This window comes from Hippoglossus hippoglossus, chromosome 3 (assembly GCF_009819705.1).
Source record: "Hippoglossus hippoglossus isolate fHipHip1 chromosome 3, fHipHip1.pri, whole genome shotgun sequence".
Lineage (NCBI taxonomy): Eukaryota > Metazoa > Chordata > Actinopteri > Pleuronectiformes > Pleuronectidae > Hippoglossus > Hippoglossus hippoglossus.
In genome coordinates this window covers 3012338-3028155 of record NC_047153.1, presented here as the reverse complement: position 1 = coordinate 3028155, position 15818 = coordinate 3012338, and the positions used below count along the sequence as shown (strand labels likewise).

General features: G+C 42.4%; 2 protein-coding genes across 2 annotated transcripts in view; both read right to left on the bottom strand.

The window, feature by feature from the left end:
• Positions 1-4616, bottom strand: part of LOC117751803 (receptor for retinol uptake stra6-like) — an 8446-nt gene extending 3830 nt beyond the window's left edge. Inside the window, exons 1-8 of the mRNA XM_034568731.1 lie at positions 4428-4616; positions 3904-3970; positions 2392-2477; positions 2166-2305; positions 1454-1620; positions 1264-1371; positions 717-784; positions 1-54 (exon numbers count right to left, since the gene is read on the bottom strand). The exon at positions 1-54 is cut by the window's left edge and continues 26 nt beyond it. Coding sequence (XP_034424622.1) covers positions 1-54; positions 717-784; positions 1264-1371; positions 1454-1620; positions 2166-2305; positions 2392-2477; positions 3904-3970; positions 4428-4528 — 791 coding nt within the window. The 5' untranslated portion in view covers positions 4529-4616. The remainder of the gene's footprint in view (positions 55-716; positions 785-1263; positions 1372-1453; positions 1621-2165; positions 2306-2391; positions 2478-3903; positions 3971-4427) is intronic.
• Positions 4617-7832: 3216 nt separating this feature from the next.
• On the bottom strand, positions 7833-13586 carry LOC117752042 (photoreceptor-specific nuclear receptor-like). The gene is given in 10 exon segments (XM_034569168.1): positions 7833-7965; positions 8831-8936; positions 9606-9846; positions 10395-10573; positions 11412-11496; positions 11559-11624; positions 11626-11702; positions 11819-11922; positions 12530-12680; positions 13340-13586. Coding segments are annotated over 10 exon segments (1236 nt in total). The 5' UTR covers positions 13434-13586.
• Between the last annotated feature and the right edge of the window lie 2232 nt (positions 13587-15818).

Below are 15818 nucleotides of genomic sequence, written 5' to 3'. Positions count from 1 at the left end.
CTGGGAACCTCCAGTATTCTCTGGACGAGTGTTGGTTTGTCTGCAGATGAGGAGCTGCAGGGAAACAGTGAACGCATCGTGTCAGACAAATATACAATACTAGAGTTTTAACGATACGTCCGAGGAAAACGTTGAAATTCCCAACGTTCCCGTCTTTCCCCTCTGACATTGTCTCTTGGCGTTGACAACTTTACTTTCCCTGCTGTCTCTTTAGGCTTCGGCTGGATTCTATACGCAGACAGTCACGTTAATATTAGCGTACACGTTGTCGCTGCCTCCGTTTGAAGGCAACAATCTGCTCGTAGGTAAACTCAGGTGTTAATATATATATAAATGATGCAGACAAATCATCCTGAGCACCCCCTGCTGGCCGGCTGCAGGATAAGGTCATAAAACCCTGCCTCCTCCATGTTAGCAGATGGGACATGGGCCAAACTAAACGTGGCGATAAATGACGTCAGAATCACAAGATGGCAGCGTCGGCGTATTGGGATGTTTTGGCCTCATTTTCTTGGGAGGAAGTCGTCCATCTTTATTTACAGTTTATGACACTTGATGGAAGAATTCAACCGTTTCTTATTTCAAATGTGTTAGTTGTTGTCATTTCATTTTCATTACATTTCATTACAGGTTATAAGGCTCAGTGAAATACTATCACACTATTCATATATAACTAACTATATAATCACAATATGACATATAACATAGATTCACACCTGACAGCGGAGGACTTTGTCTTCAGAAGCTGTTTCACATAGTTGGTGTAGTAGCTGCTGTCCAGGTCCTGACAAAACAAAACAAGACCTCTTTTTGTTAATATGTATATTTATTATATTAAAGCATTCAGAGAACAACCTTTAATTGATGTTGATTTAGAAGATGAGATGGAGAGGAAACCGTCTTTCTCCTTCAGATCAGCTACAACGTTTGAATAAAACACAAGAAAAAGCGACAGAAAGATGTTAAAGCGCTGGTTTTCCTGTTTGTTTAATCTCACCACACGTTTCTTTTCAAAACCACTGACCAACCTGTGTGAGGATTAAACCGGCTGCACAGCTGAAAGTATGAAAATATCACCTCCTCTGTCATAATCTGCTCACGTACGCCGAGTTAAACCCTCTCTGCTGAACAAGCTGCTTACAGTAATCACGGTTGTGCTTCACATAGTTGGAATTCATGTTTCTTACTCCACCTGCGCCAGAGACGAACATTTTCACATCTGTGTTTCAACAATGAAAAAATGTTAACGTTCTTCACTCTCACCTCATCCGTCTTTGGTCCTTTGACAAACAGCAGCAGAAACTGGACGCACATGTAGGCGAGGCAGGCCAGCTGAGGGAGAGTGGCGAGCAGAGCGTAGTACTTATAGATCTGAGGGGAGAAAAGGCTCTTTTAAAAGAAACCAGCTCAGCCACAAATCTCTTTCAGAGTTTGAAATGAATAAAGTTGTTGCCTCTGGCGTCCTGGGACAGTCGAACTTCTGCCACACCAGGACCCCGAAGTGGCCGAAGGAGAGGAGCGCCCCAAACACGTAGCCGGTTCGACGCTGCAGAGTGCCGCAGACCAACAGAGGGTAATACAGGACCGGGTAGTAGAAGATGGAGATGATCTTCATGTACTCTGGGAAAACACAGGGTGACGGGGAGGAGAGTTTCAGTCTACGGACAAAACATCACTGAGTCATTACACAGAAACTTACTGTGAGATTTAATTAACTTTTGAAGTGGATTCAATGAAGGATCCAGGAATTGTTTTTCACTTTTTTTAATTGCCTTTGGTGGACGTATGATTTTCTTTTTCCTTTGAGTTAACAAATTGATTTCTGTTGTTTTGCATTCATTGATATGCTCCCTTTTTATTAAATCACTTCATTTCAGGCCTCTCTACATTCATGAGCTTTGAGTGTACTATTCATATTACCTCTGTTTTGATTAAATTCAGTTCCGGTTGCAATTTCTGTTAATATAATAAATGTAAAGATCTTTAAGGCCGATTAGACCAATAACATTTTACAGGATTGCACATTCTGAGATTTTACACAATTAAGCTCATTGCTATTAGCTAAAAAAGACGTTGACTGTGTTTTCAGAAGCACAGATGTAATCATAAAGGTAATTCTGGTCCTTTCATCCCACTGAGGATAACCTGAACACACGAATGTCCACCTTTAATGTCCTCTGGAGTGTCTTTGCAGAAAGGCAGCGGGTCCGGAGCGATCACCAGCACGGCCAGTTTGCTGAACACCAGCCCGAACACGGCCATGACCAGGCCTTTCTCCTGAGTCTGGTCCAGGAAGTTGTTTGGACTGTGAGAGCAAACGTTTAGATTCATTTATTCTACATTTTTAAATCATATTCAAGAGAAGAGAAAAGTCCCATCGGTCAAACTCACCTGAAGATGCTGGAGGATCCTCTGGTGAATCCTTGGCAGAATTTGTTTTTCCTGGTGAGAACTGCCAGGATCAGCATGACCACCAGCTGCAGGGGAAAGACGGCGTTTGGTTCGGACCTTCAGATTAAACCTTCATCACAGTCTTCCTCTCAGCGCCGAGCCGACATGTTTAAAGACTTTTGATCACATCCTAACATGGACAGATTTTAAAACTCAAACCTTTTTAAGTGGACGTCAAATAAAAACGTTTCTTCATATGTATAAGTTCTGACATGGTGTGAAAAATTAAATGAATTAACATGAAAATTCAAATTAAGATAAGATAAGATAATCCTTTATTAGTGCCACAATGCGGAAACTCGCAATATTACAGCAGCAAGAGTCATAAAATAGGCATCAGTGAGATATAATAAGTAACATGCAATACTTAAGTGTAAGGAATAAATACATAAAAACAAGAAAACTATGTGCAGTGAATGGATTGCAATTAGGTGAATGATAAACTGAATTCCTGTATTATCTTCTCCACTGCAGCTCATGTAAAGAATCTCATTCTGCAGGGAACGTTCCTCCTCTTGTTATTTCTGATCAGCTGCAGCGACCCGGCTGTCACAGTTTATTATCTGTTATCTTATCCAGCGTAGAACAAGAGGGGCCTCCGATGTTAACGTGGCCCCTCACTTGCGAAGCGGCGAAGACAAAGCGACAGTAAACATCGTTAAATCTGTCGTCTGTTCGAGGTCAAAGCAGCAGATGAGAGGTTCGTGGAGAAGTCGGGGAAGGATTTAAGGGACGAGGAATAAACTTCAGAAAAAAAATCACTCTGTCCAGTTAAGTTGGATTTACACAGTATAGAGATTTATCAATAAATCCGCTCTATCACAAAAGTTTGCCTGGTTATAACACAAAGTGGAGATTTATGTTTTACTGAATTAAAGGTTCAGGGTATTGGATTTAGTGACATCTAGGGGTGAAGTTGGATATTGCACCTGACTGGGACAATGAGCCAGTGTTGTGTTCGTCCTTTGTGGAGTCTTGTGGTTATAAACTGCTCGTTCTAACGAAACCATCATTGTTTTCAGGTTTGTGTTGATTAATCCCCGTAGTGGACTTTTACAACAAACTGGTAGAGACTAGTTTCTAAATATGTAAAACTCATGAAGTAGATTGTCAACGCTGTGGTTCAGGAGTGTTTAGGGTTCAGTTAAAGAAAGGAAAGAAAGGTTTAATAGTTTCAGAGATGATGTATTAAAGTTAAATGGAACTTTTCTCAGGGTTAGTTTGTTCACTTCATGATTTAAAGGATAAAAAAACCCTTTTCTTAGGTAAAGTGTGATATTGACTCATGGACAGTGTCACCTGACCTCCTCCCGTTAATAAGCCGTATGTCCACGTGGGACATTTTGGGGCTTTTGCACAAACAACTTTTATTTTCTCGAGGACAGAACAGCGTCTCAAAAGAGGTTTTTCCTTTACGTGACATTTTTATAATTCTAATCAAAACATACTTACAGATATCGACAACATGCATACGTGGAAGAGCGTTTCGTCGGCTGTGGGGTCACATGGTAAAATAACTCTGTGGCAAAAACAGAAATTACATTGAAACAAACCAACTCTGGCATATATGTAAAAATATATATACATATATATATATATATATTTGCAAAAATGCAAATGTGAGTGAAAGATAGATTAAAAAAAGATACATGTGGTTATAAAATCCAACATTTCCTCTGTAAGTATTCACTTATACTTGTGTTTTGAGTTGAATGCTAAATGTCGTAGCCGTTACAAACATGAAGAGGGTTATTTAAAGTTATTTGTTCATTATTATAATTGTGCTTTATGGATGAAATCAACATTTCTCCACGGAAAGGTTCAATAAATAACAAAATGGAATTTATAGATGATAATTTGTTCTGTGAGAGCAGAGTTTCATCCCTGAAACTGTAAAAATGAACTAAACATAGTTGAATCACAACTATGACATCGATAACAACCTGAGTTTATTTGCAGTTGGGTCTGATACTCACTCTATGGGCGGCTTGGTGGGCTCCGCGTTGTTCGAGTACCAGTCTGAATAGTCGTAGTAGGAATATTCAAAAGGCTCCAACTCCACTTTGCTGTGATTCATGGCGGCTGCTCACTGGAGGTCAACAGGTGAAGCAGGACGGAGACAGAAAGCAGCAGAGAGATCCTCCTCCTGCTCAGGTCACCTCAGCGTGTCGGGGGCAGTTTGGACCGAACGCCTCGTCACATTCCAGTTGGACTAAGAAACGACCAAACACAGCAGATTACCTTCAGCTCAGAGAGGGGGGGGGGGGGGGGGGGGGGGGGGGGTCAGCATTACAGAGGAGAAGTGGAGGAAGAAACAACTTTCTAAAGTATCATTAGTTCTAGATACGATTCTCATTTCATTGATTGCAGTCGTGTATGAATCAAGTCGGGGAAGTTTTCCCTGTTAATGACGAACACAAATGCAAAAGTGAACTTTCTGGCAGATCGGATGTGAATGTGCAGAACTGGGAAAGAGTTTCAATGTTTGGATTCTCATCCATCGTGCAAGAACGAAACCCAGAGGCACAAAGATCCGTCTCCAGGGACAAGAAGAGGAGATCATCACGTATTCGGCCATTTGGAAATGTGTCGTGTCGCAGCAGCAAACGGGGAAAGTAAGATAGAAGCATGTAGTAAAGTAGTAAATACGTAAACAGGCAATAAAAAACCATAAGGACATAAGTAGGACAGGAGTAATATCTGTTTGATCTCAGCATCATGGAGTCGGTCTGCGATCACATGAGGATACAGGAAACACAGAATCCACAGAAGAACCGTCACGTTCTCCAAACTGCACCGAGGAACCCATCAGATAACACTCAGTGGGAAGGGTCGTAATAGAGAATAAGTACAAAGCCAAACAGTATATTAACCAGCGGATGGATTTATTATATTTTATAGGTTTTCTGCAGATAATAAAGTCTGTTGCACCTGTGACCCTGTGACTTGTTGGTTTAGACGTTTTAACTTAATCGTCTATGTCATTTATTGTATTTATCTTTTCTTCAAATTCTATTTCCAACACTTCAATTTTTACATTTCATACCTGTGTTGTCGTCCTTGGATTGAAACTCATGTAATAAATCAGACTTGATTAGACTAATTAATCCTAAAAACATTTCCTCATTGTGCTCTTGTTTCTATTTGGAGAATGAAAGAACAAACTGGTGTTTTCCACCTTTGGATTGTTTTGATATTTGATCAATTCTCCACAGTGGTTAAATGTTTTATTCATGAATCTATTTAACAGAGGACTATTTATTTGTATTTATCACTCGAAATCAACTGAATTATCTTCTTTAGATCCTCGTTCACTTCTGCTGTATTTCCCCATGTGTTTCTTTCTGTGATCTAAAGGTCGTTGGTGATGAAGTGAGGCATCTTTCCTCATTTGAACAGTAATACGTGTTGTGTTCACGTTGAGATCAAAGCTCTGTGTGGTTTCTTGTTGAATAACGTCCCTCTCTGCGCTGCAGCGCCTGTTACTCAAAAGACTAATCTCATAATCAGATGAAAATCCCCGGTGGAAACAGGGGAAACCTTTGTGCGAACACAGATTAGAGAAAAGGGACAAAAGGAGAATGTTGGACATTTGACACGTGAGGACAGAACCTGTTTGGAGCAGTAACTGGTCACGAAGACCGACACAGATCTGCAACTTGACCAGACTGGAGCGTGGAGCTGGACGATGTTCCAGGGATCCTGCTGTGCATCATAAAGAATACTTCAGCACACATATCAGCCTCTAGACTCACAGCTGAAAGTGGAATCAGACGTTTGCCTCCTTCACAGTTAATCTGGACGCGTGAGCTCGCTCATATGATGCGACGACCATTTGACCACGAGGGCGTTCGAAGGCCTCACACGGGATCCACGACGCTCAGCTGCCGCTATTTCAGAATAAAAGATATTTAAAGGCAGATGGGCTGAATTCTATTCCTGGCTCCCAAATTAAAAAGCTCGATTTTACAACGACGACTGCGCTTCAATCGCAGCCCCTGATGTCCTCTTGCAGTTTGAGCTGCAGCGGCAGACATGCTTGAAGTCTGCTCCTCTGATGGTTTCCCTCAGAACTTAAATGCTGAGTGACGTCTCCTGTCCAGCTGACATTTGGTTGAGTCGCACCGACACGAGACTTCAACCGCAGAGTTCTGCTTCAGATCTCGTTTTAAAGGGAGAAACACTTTATTTGGAGTTTTCTGCCCTTTTCTCTCAGACGTCACTGAGCTCAGTTTATCATCAACTGGACGATTTGCTTTTTGGAGTTTCGCTCCTGAGAAGCAGCATCGCTCTTTAAAAAGTCTGTTTATTCCACGAGATAAAATTAAGTTCAAAAAGAAAAACTTGAGGTCAGAATTTATTACTCGTCAAATAAGAAGATGATTTACTTGTGATGAGAAACAGAAAAGATCCTTTTGAGCAGCAAAACAGTTTCACATGATCATTTTACACGTTGCTGCTGAAACTAAAGCAGTTTTCCTGCTCGGTAATTATTACAAACTTCAGATGTGTAATTGTGAATTCAACGTAGAACGGTTTATGAAAACGCTTCATGTCTGTGATAACAAGAACATTGTCTTCCTCCACTGTAACAATCCGTAGACACAGACTCTGTTTGTTTATTTATTCAAAGACATAACGTGAGTTTGCGTCCAAGGAAACAGTTTAACAGGCCGTTTACTCCACATCGTCCCAAACAGTAATTGGAACAAAGCAAACTGAGTCTTTATCGTCCCAGAACAATACAACCGATCAACCGGAAACAAACCTGTGACGTGCATCGAAGGGACTTGAAGGGAATTATCTCAATTTAATGTGTAGGGATAAAGTTTGTGTGTGTTTGCACGTGTGTAAAACATGCAGAGGGGGGCGCTGTTTGGTTTGTCTCCCGTATCTGTAGCTGATATACACTGAATCCAATTATTTTCATTTCTATTTACTCATTTAAATCCTGTAGGCTGTTTGAGTTTATCACTGAAAGTTAATATCGTCTCCTGTGAAGTGTGAGAAACATTAAACACACAACCCAAAGAACCACCTTAAAGCAAATTGGACTTTATCAAGACATGACAACATGAACAGAAGCTCGACGACAGCAGGGATCATCCGTCCGTCTACCACGAGGCAAACAAAAAGACCCAGAAATGAAGAAACACTAGAGTAAGTCACAGATCTAAGTATGATACAGACAGCGAGCATGATGAGAAGTGAATTGCATTTCAGAATCGCCCGATGTGGAAACAACAAATAATAAAGTGGCCTTTGGGGGGAAAAGAGGAGAATAACAGCAGACTCTCTGATATGTTTACAGAAATACAAATATCACCGCTTCCAACCCGCAGATGTGACGCCGGCACGTGTCTGCGGACGAGGGGGGGGTTTCAGTTCTTGAACATGTCACACAGCAGTTTCTCCATGGGAGTGTTTCCGATGGTCCTGTGGAAGAACAGCAGCTCGATTCGCTCTGAGTTCACGAAGCGCAGGGAGGGGAGGAGGAGGAGCAGCTTCCCGAACCTGAACACACACACACAACACACTCAGATCAAACACAACACACTCACATTTATTGGATTGCGTCTTTTTGTCTGACATTTAAACTTGTATATTTATAAATGTGTAAATCTGTAGTGCTGCGTTTCTCTTGTACAATGGAAATAAAGGTTTTCTATTCTATTCTATTCAGGAACAGTTCAAGTTCAGTTGCTATTATAAGAATACAAAAGATGCCGGTGCTAAAAATAGCTTGGGACAATATTTTTTGATTGAAAATTTATCATTTTTCACACGTGGGACCATGGAACTGTTTATTTTCACGTCTCCACTCAGCTCGGGTGCAGTAAAGTCTAATCCGTCTCGTGTCCATTTTGTTTTTTCAGTTCTTTAATCCTCATTAAATACATAATGTTGAGTGAAACAACAGAACGAAGCTACGCTGACGTGAAAGAAAAAGAAAATCAATTAAAATTAAGCTGTTTTATTTTGTTGTTGTGACACAAATCCTAAACTATGAACTCCAAACATTAAGAGACTCAGGATTTGCTTTGATAAATAAGTTGATGATACAGAAAATGAAAAGGGTTTTGCACACATGTATATAATATAATTCTCATGTAGTGGGCTCCCTCTGGTGGCCGTGAACAGGGTATGACTGTAAAACTTGTATATTCCCCTTTAAGTGCTTAATTGACATAACTGTATTATTCGATGACACAGTTTGTGTGAAACTTTAAGATTATTCACCTTAAAAACTCTACAAAAATGTGTTGATCTCAAATTGAAGATTTGATTATCGATATATTCTTCTTGAGTATTTAGAGGGGACTTGTTTGAACTGACCCCTGACCCACGGAGGCAGCGGTGTGACGAGGCCGGACGTTACCTGGCTGGTTGACTGGGGTAGTGGGAGCGGATGTGTTGTCCCAGCATCACCTGAGACTGATCCTGCAGATTCTCCACCTGCTCCGGATCCTTCAAACCTCGAGTCTCTGCGGAAAGAAAAAACACCGACATGAGTCAGATCCTGAAACTTCTTCATACTGACAACTGGATTGTACATGTTGTAAGTGTAAATTGGGCTGTGGGAGCTCGTTCCTGCGAGAGGAATATAATATAACATAAAATATAATACATTTCAGGACATATTTCGCTTTTGTTAAAACAGGAATTGAAGTGAAAATAGATTCAGAATGAGGTAGATGAGAGTGAATGAAACTAGAGTGAGGTGCCAGTGAGCAGCAATGAAATAGAAACACTAAAACTAAGCAGAAGCAGCAAATAAATATGAAATAAAAACAATAAAACAATAGAATCTCCAACTAAACAAGAATAAAAACAAAAAGCAAAAATATAAAAGGTGCAAATGAGTAATATGAGTATATATATATATATATAAATACATATATACAGTATATACTCATTTATCTTTACTCATTTGCACCTTTTTAATTTGAATGAATGGATATTCAAGTATTACTGCACATGACAGAGTCTCTGGTGTGTGGGTGGAACGGTCAATTCTTCAGAAATCATCTTTGTCAGAATCCTGATATTCAGATCAAATATGATGGTAATCAGTGGTATTGATAAGTTACTGATCTGCTGACCACGACTGGATGATTTGGTTGTGTGTCCTGTTTGCAGTACAAGTTCCTCACCTGGCTTGAAGAGCACGATGGCCTTGAGGCAGGCAAACTCCGTGGGGTCCACGGCGAGGGCCTTGAAGCGGCTGAAGACCTCCTGCAGGAGGCGCAGGTCCAGGCTGGTGTAGCTGGTTTTCCCCTGCATGCCGGGGCAGAGGTCGGGCAGGGAGAGCAGCGGGCAGCTGTCCAGAGGCAGCGACCACTGGATGGCACAGAGCAGGAAGAGCTCGCTCCACGCCTCCTCCAGCAGGATCACCTGGAGGAGGAGGAGGAGGAGGAGGAGGAGGAGATGAAGACTTTTCAGGAGCTGAGAGACTCGTTTTTAGAAAATATGGAAGTTCAATCATGCCAGAAAAACTTACATCTCTGACTTTGCAGATTGGAATTAAGATCATTGTTTTTATTGTGCAAACTATAACGTATTGAATCAAACTTTTTTACAGACAGAATTGAGATCACAATCTTCTTTCTTACTTACTTCTTTATTTTTTTAAGAACTTCCCTTCACCTTTTTCTTTTCCTGCAACTTTGTGTGACTTGTTCAGACGTTTTTAAAGTTTTTTAATTTCAATTTCAATTGTTTTTAAGACAAGAAGGAGACTTGATGGCCCAGAAAATAAATATTGAATAATCTTTTACCTTTAAACTTATTTTACAGCTTCTCCAAACCACCACTATTGAGGATATAATTTTCTTGTGACAACCCTGACACGCATGAGAAGGGATCCACTGAAATAGTTGCTGTAACGGCTGTGAGCAGAGAACAAGTGAAAATGAGACACGAGCAAGTTTCTGTCTCTCTACCTGGTCTCTGAAGGGCAGGTTGGAAAACACCGGCAGGTTTTTGGCCCATTTCACCGACATGAAGAGAAGCCTGGCCGAGGTCTCGTACACGTTTTCAGAGCTGGATGGATACAGGGCCATGTGATACTCGGAGGACGCTCTCTCCGGCTCGTTGCTGGTTACGTCGATGTTTTCGTCAACTGAAACGGAAAAAAGACAAGTTCAGAAACAAGGCTGGAGGTTGAAATGAATTAGTTAATAGGCCCAACCCAGCTCCACGCAGTTTTATTGTGTTTCTGGTTCAGGTTTGATGAAGTTCAGATTGGAGTCACAGTTTTAATAAATGATAGGAAACCCTAAGAAATTAGAAATGTCTTTCTTTATGCCACATTTCTCCCTCTATTCACGTCTTGTGCTGCATGAAAAAAATATTTACAATGAGAAAAATACTATACTTTCCCTTTATACATAAAGGAAAAGTATAAAACAAATAATGAAGCATGAACATTTTTTAAATATATAGTAAAATTGACTTTGAAGTGCACCTCATCGCACCCAGTTGAAATCCTAACAGGGATATTTGTTTCCTAATAATTTCAAGTCATCTTTCTGCTAATAACTGTAAAAAAAGGCATAAAAATACTTTTACAAAATACTAAAACCAACAGATTCTGGTCTCTGATTCGTCTCAAACTTGTTAAAACCAGAGTTCAGTCAGGTCAGATGTAAAGAATTCAGGGTCCAGAGGATCTGGTCTTGGTTCTGGGTTTGATCAGAGGAACAGATTCTTCTTGAGCCACCTGCAGTTTCGTAGCATTTTCCTATTAGACACCGTTTGTCTTTTAACTTTCAAATTTGTTTCCAGACAATTTTAAATGACGCTGATTGAATATCCTCTAAGTGCTGCGGCCTCGAACGTGTCGACATCAAATCCAGGCTTGATGAAGTTGCACGTTGAATCTACAGCATTTGTTTTTGAGTTTAATCTGGTCTGAGTGGAGCTTCCAGCCTCGGTGTCAGGTAACAAACCCCCCTCACCGTCCTCGGGCTCCAGCTTGGCGCAGGTTTCAGCCGTCATGAGGCTGGCCATGAAGCGGTGGTTGTTCTGGGGACTGATGCAGCGCTGGGGGGCCACGGAGGAGGTGATGGACATGGAGGAGGTGATGTGGGGCCACGTGATGACACTGGAGGAGGAGGAAGAGGAGGACGAGGAGGAGGACGAGGAGGTGGGCTCCCGTGTGGTGGCCAGGTGCTCCTTGTCGGTGTCCACGTCGATGGAGTCCAGGCGGACCTGAGCTGTGCTGCGGGGCTGACGCTCGTTCTGCACGGCTGAGAAGAGAAGAGCAGCTGTTCAGACTCTGACCTCTCACACGTTTATATCTCTGACACTGAGACTCCGTGGTTCCAGCTTCAGCTCATCACGGAGAACATTTCCACACACTCACCGTCTTTGTTCATGCCGGCCTGCAGGCACTTCTTCAGCCGGCAGGCCTGGCACTGGTTACGATGAGCTTTGTCCACTGCACACATGCCTGTGCCGGCCTGGCACCTGTTCACACACACAACTCGGTGTTAAAGGCTGAGGACAACGTGGATTTACACATATTTAATATTGGAAAATGCACATTTAGATTAAAAACGATGTAATTTACACCTATTTAGTGTCTATGAGAAAGCTACATGGAAAATCCAGGTATAGGAAGGTAAACGTCAATTAATATTTATGAATATTGGACACGTACAGGCTTATTGACAAATTATTCAAAATGTATAAGGAACCTATGCTTTGATTTCAATGTTGCAAAATGTGATGTTGAAGAATCAATTTGTGATTTCACACATATGTTAATATATATATATATCATTATATTTACTGTAATATATAAAATAAACATGATTTAAACTCAAACTCAAATAAAATCTGTGTTTTATGAAACGACAGCAGAGTTCTTCTTTGCTTAAATTTGAATTTTGTTCACATTTGGAGCACGAGTTTTTGTCTTTAAATGAAAGTTTAAAGACACAACTCATGCTGAAGTTAATGGCCGAGACTATTTGTTGGATATAAAAAACTGTATTTTGTCTCTTTTCTTCCAATAATTTCCCACAATGCACCAGCAAACATGGTCGTCCCGGCAGGACAGTTTGTCTCTTGCCTGTAGATGAGCCTCCTCCTCACGCTGCGCTTGAAGAAGCCGCTGCAGCCGTTGCAGGCGTAGATGCCGTAGTGTTTCCCGCTGCTGGTGTCGCCGCACACTCTGCAGACCAGGGCCGGGCTCAGGGCTTTTCCCGGGGCCGGACTCTTGGCTGCGAGTCAAACACAGGGACACAGGGCCGGGCGGTTAGTGCCTGGTATTGTTTCATACGTGTGCCTGCCATCTGCACCGGCAGCTCAGTGTGCATGAGGCTCAGCAGCCTGACAACAGCACACAGGTCCATATTGCAGCAGCAGCTTAGGTCTGGAAAATCCCCATTTGTTGCGTGATTATGAATTTAAAACAAAAAAAATGGCTTGAGGCGGATTAACAACTAAAACAAACGATGCACGGATCCTGAAATTAATCCACATAAACCCATTAATTAAAGATAAACTGCTCACAGTTACATGACAAATGTTCATTTTGACATTTTTCTGCTTTTAATTAAGCATATTTATATTTAAGGAATGTAGTTGTGTGTGCTTGATGCTATGATTAGATTTAACTTGATAAAAAACTGGATTCATGTGCATATTTATCATAATTTTCATATTTGAGTTAAATATTAAAGCCTAAAACCATTTTGTGATCTAATATCAAAACAGAAAAAATTAAGACATTGGACATAAAAAGCTTCATAAGTAATTTTTCTCTTGCATGGTTTTCCCGAGGTCAGGCTCTCGTCCCATCTTTGAGGCGTCACCTGTGGCTGTGCGTGGACGTGTGGACGCGTGGACGTGTGGACATGTGGACATGTGGAGCTCTTACCTCCTCTGCTGTCGTCGCTCCCGCCGCTGGCCGACGACTCGGAGGGAGAAGAGGACGGCATCATGGGGATCTTCGACAGGTGATCCTCCATCATCTCTCTCGGGAAAAGGTCTCCTCGAACCGACGGCGACCGGAGATGAGAAAAACTCTGTGCGTCCTCTTGTTGAGATGCAACGTGCGGGACCAAAAGTTCAAGTTCCCTTTTTGACAGACGCACAAAAAGTTGTGTGTCCGCAGGTTTCGGTCCCCAGTGGACAGATGGCAGGTTGGGGCTCTACTGTGCTGCGGGCTCTGCTGTGGGGATGCAGATGGGCCGGGGTCCTGCCATGAGCTCAGGGCTGACACTTGTTGCACGTCAACAGGTTGCGTGTCTTCCCTCTGGCCGCCGGGGTCGGTCGCTGTCTGTGGGTGCTCCTCGGTGGCAGCTCCTCAAAAGGGAGTCCAGGGGGTGGAGGGGCAGGATTAGCCCCAAGCGCTGTGTAAGCAGCACGCTTATTTGTCATCCTCTTAATCTTTACTGTTCATCTACTGGATCAATCAGTCACATTGCCAGAACATTGGTGCAGCTCGGACCCGGGGGTCTGCGGGCAAAACAAAGAGTCGTGGAAAAAAATTTAAAAAAGCTGCAGCGGTGATGACTCCTGAAGTTCTGTAACTTTAGACCAGTTCCCGTCCTGCGTCTCCTCTGTCCACGAGGGCGTCCGTCCGTCAACGCTCCTCTTCGGTATCTGCGTTTAAAGGAATGATTACACGAGGAGCACATTATTATATTTACCCTCCTCTTCAATTTGTATTTCCCCTCCTCTCGCTCTCTTTTGCCTCCTAATTCCAGCTCCATTTCCCCCCCCACCCCCCGTCTGTATATTTGACCTGTATGATTGCCTCCCATTCATAATGACTCCCAGTGTTTGCTGAGGAGCTGCCTATTAACTCCTATTTTGCTCTTTTTTTCCCCCTCGACAAACTAGAAATCATCCGCTTCCTTCTTCTCACAGAGGGAACAGTAGAGTTTTGAACGGCTGATGTTTTGTCTGCCTTCACGACATGTTTAACGTTTATTATTAAGAAGCCGGAGTCACACATGTGATATTTACTTTAGAGGCGGAGCAGTTTCAGGTTCAGCAAACAGGAGCTGCACAAACCTGTCAGGGGAACATGCAGGTAATCACATTTAAATGAAATTTTACTTTTTCACTTAGACCTCAGACGATTTGGGGCCAAATGAAAAAACGCAGCACATCATTGCTGCGATTAAAACAAACAAGCCACTAAAAATAATCTCTCCTGTCACGACGGGGAAAAGAGTGAAACCAGAGAAATCTCCCGTTCTTCAACACTTCTGTTTCCGATCGTCCTCTGATGGTCCGACGCCCTCGTGCTGCTTTTCATCATTTGTCTCTCGGCACAGTCGAGTGGTTCGAGTGAATGAAGACTTGTTGTGGGACAATCTGTGCGCCGGCATCTGCACCGACTCTTTGTGTGTTTCACAGTTTGTTCTGTGTTTGTCAGTAACTGCACTAATCACTGATCTCAGACACATGAACACTGAGGCGTGTGAGAGAGGAAACCACAACACGTGACGTGTTACGGCCTCACAAAGGAGACAAACTCCACAGTGACGTGCTCTGCTCCCCCTCGGTCCTGGGCAGGTACGTGCTGGTGGTGGTGGTCGTTGCTGGAAGCAGCTGGGGAGCATGAAACAAAGGGCCAACAGACAGAAAGGGTCAGTAGATCTGCACAGTTGGTGATTACAGGAACACGGCACACGGCCGAGGACACAGAGGTCACGTCCTTTGTTTTGTTAACGAGGACGAGAACATACAGTTACAGGCTCGTTTTAAAAAAGTATTTAGACTGTGATTCACATTAATTATAGACTAGTTTTAAAATGACACCAAGAAAAAAATTGACATTTAATGAATTTTTATATTGACTAGTCAAAATTACACAGTTATTTTGGTTGGGGGGGGGGTAACATCAGTATTTCTTAAATCACCAATAAGTTACTTTAGTAATGCCTCAAGAGGAAAACTGATTGTCACCTTAAGCATAAGATGGACAACAGGCAAGAGAAAACCAAAATGTCTCCAGAGGTGGAAGACGTCTTCTTTCCAGCGCCATCTTGGTTTAACCATATTTGGCAGAACCGGGGGGGGGGGGGGCTCTAGGTAGCTGCACGCCCACCTACACCTGCGAGCTGCACCCATTGGACGGTACCAGCTGTCAATCACATTGTATCCACATTGGATCATAGTTTACTAAATGAACTTCAGCTGCAGTGAAGAAGACTTGAAACTAGAGACTGAGACAGAAACTCCTCAGGAAAACGTTTACTGACGTTATGAAGTGAGAAGTAGAAACATTTTCCTATAGAAACAACCAGTGGAGTCGCCCTCTGCTGGTTATTCAAGAGTAAACGGTTTATAGGAAGTTCTCACTTTCTCGACTCGGAGTCTACGTCAGTTTTTAGTTACAGTTC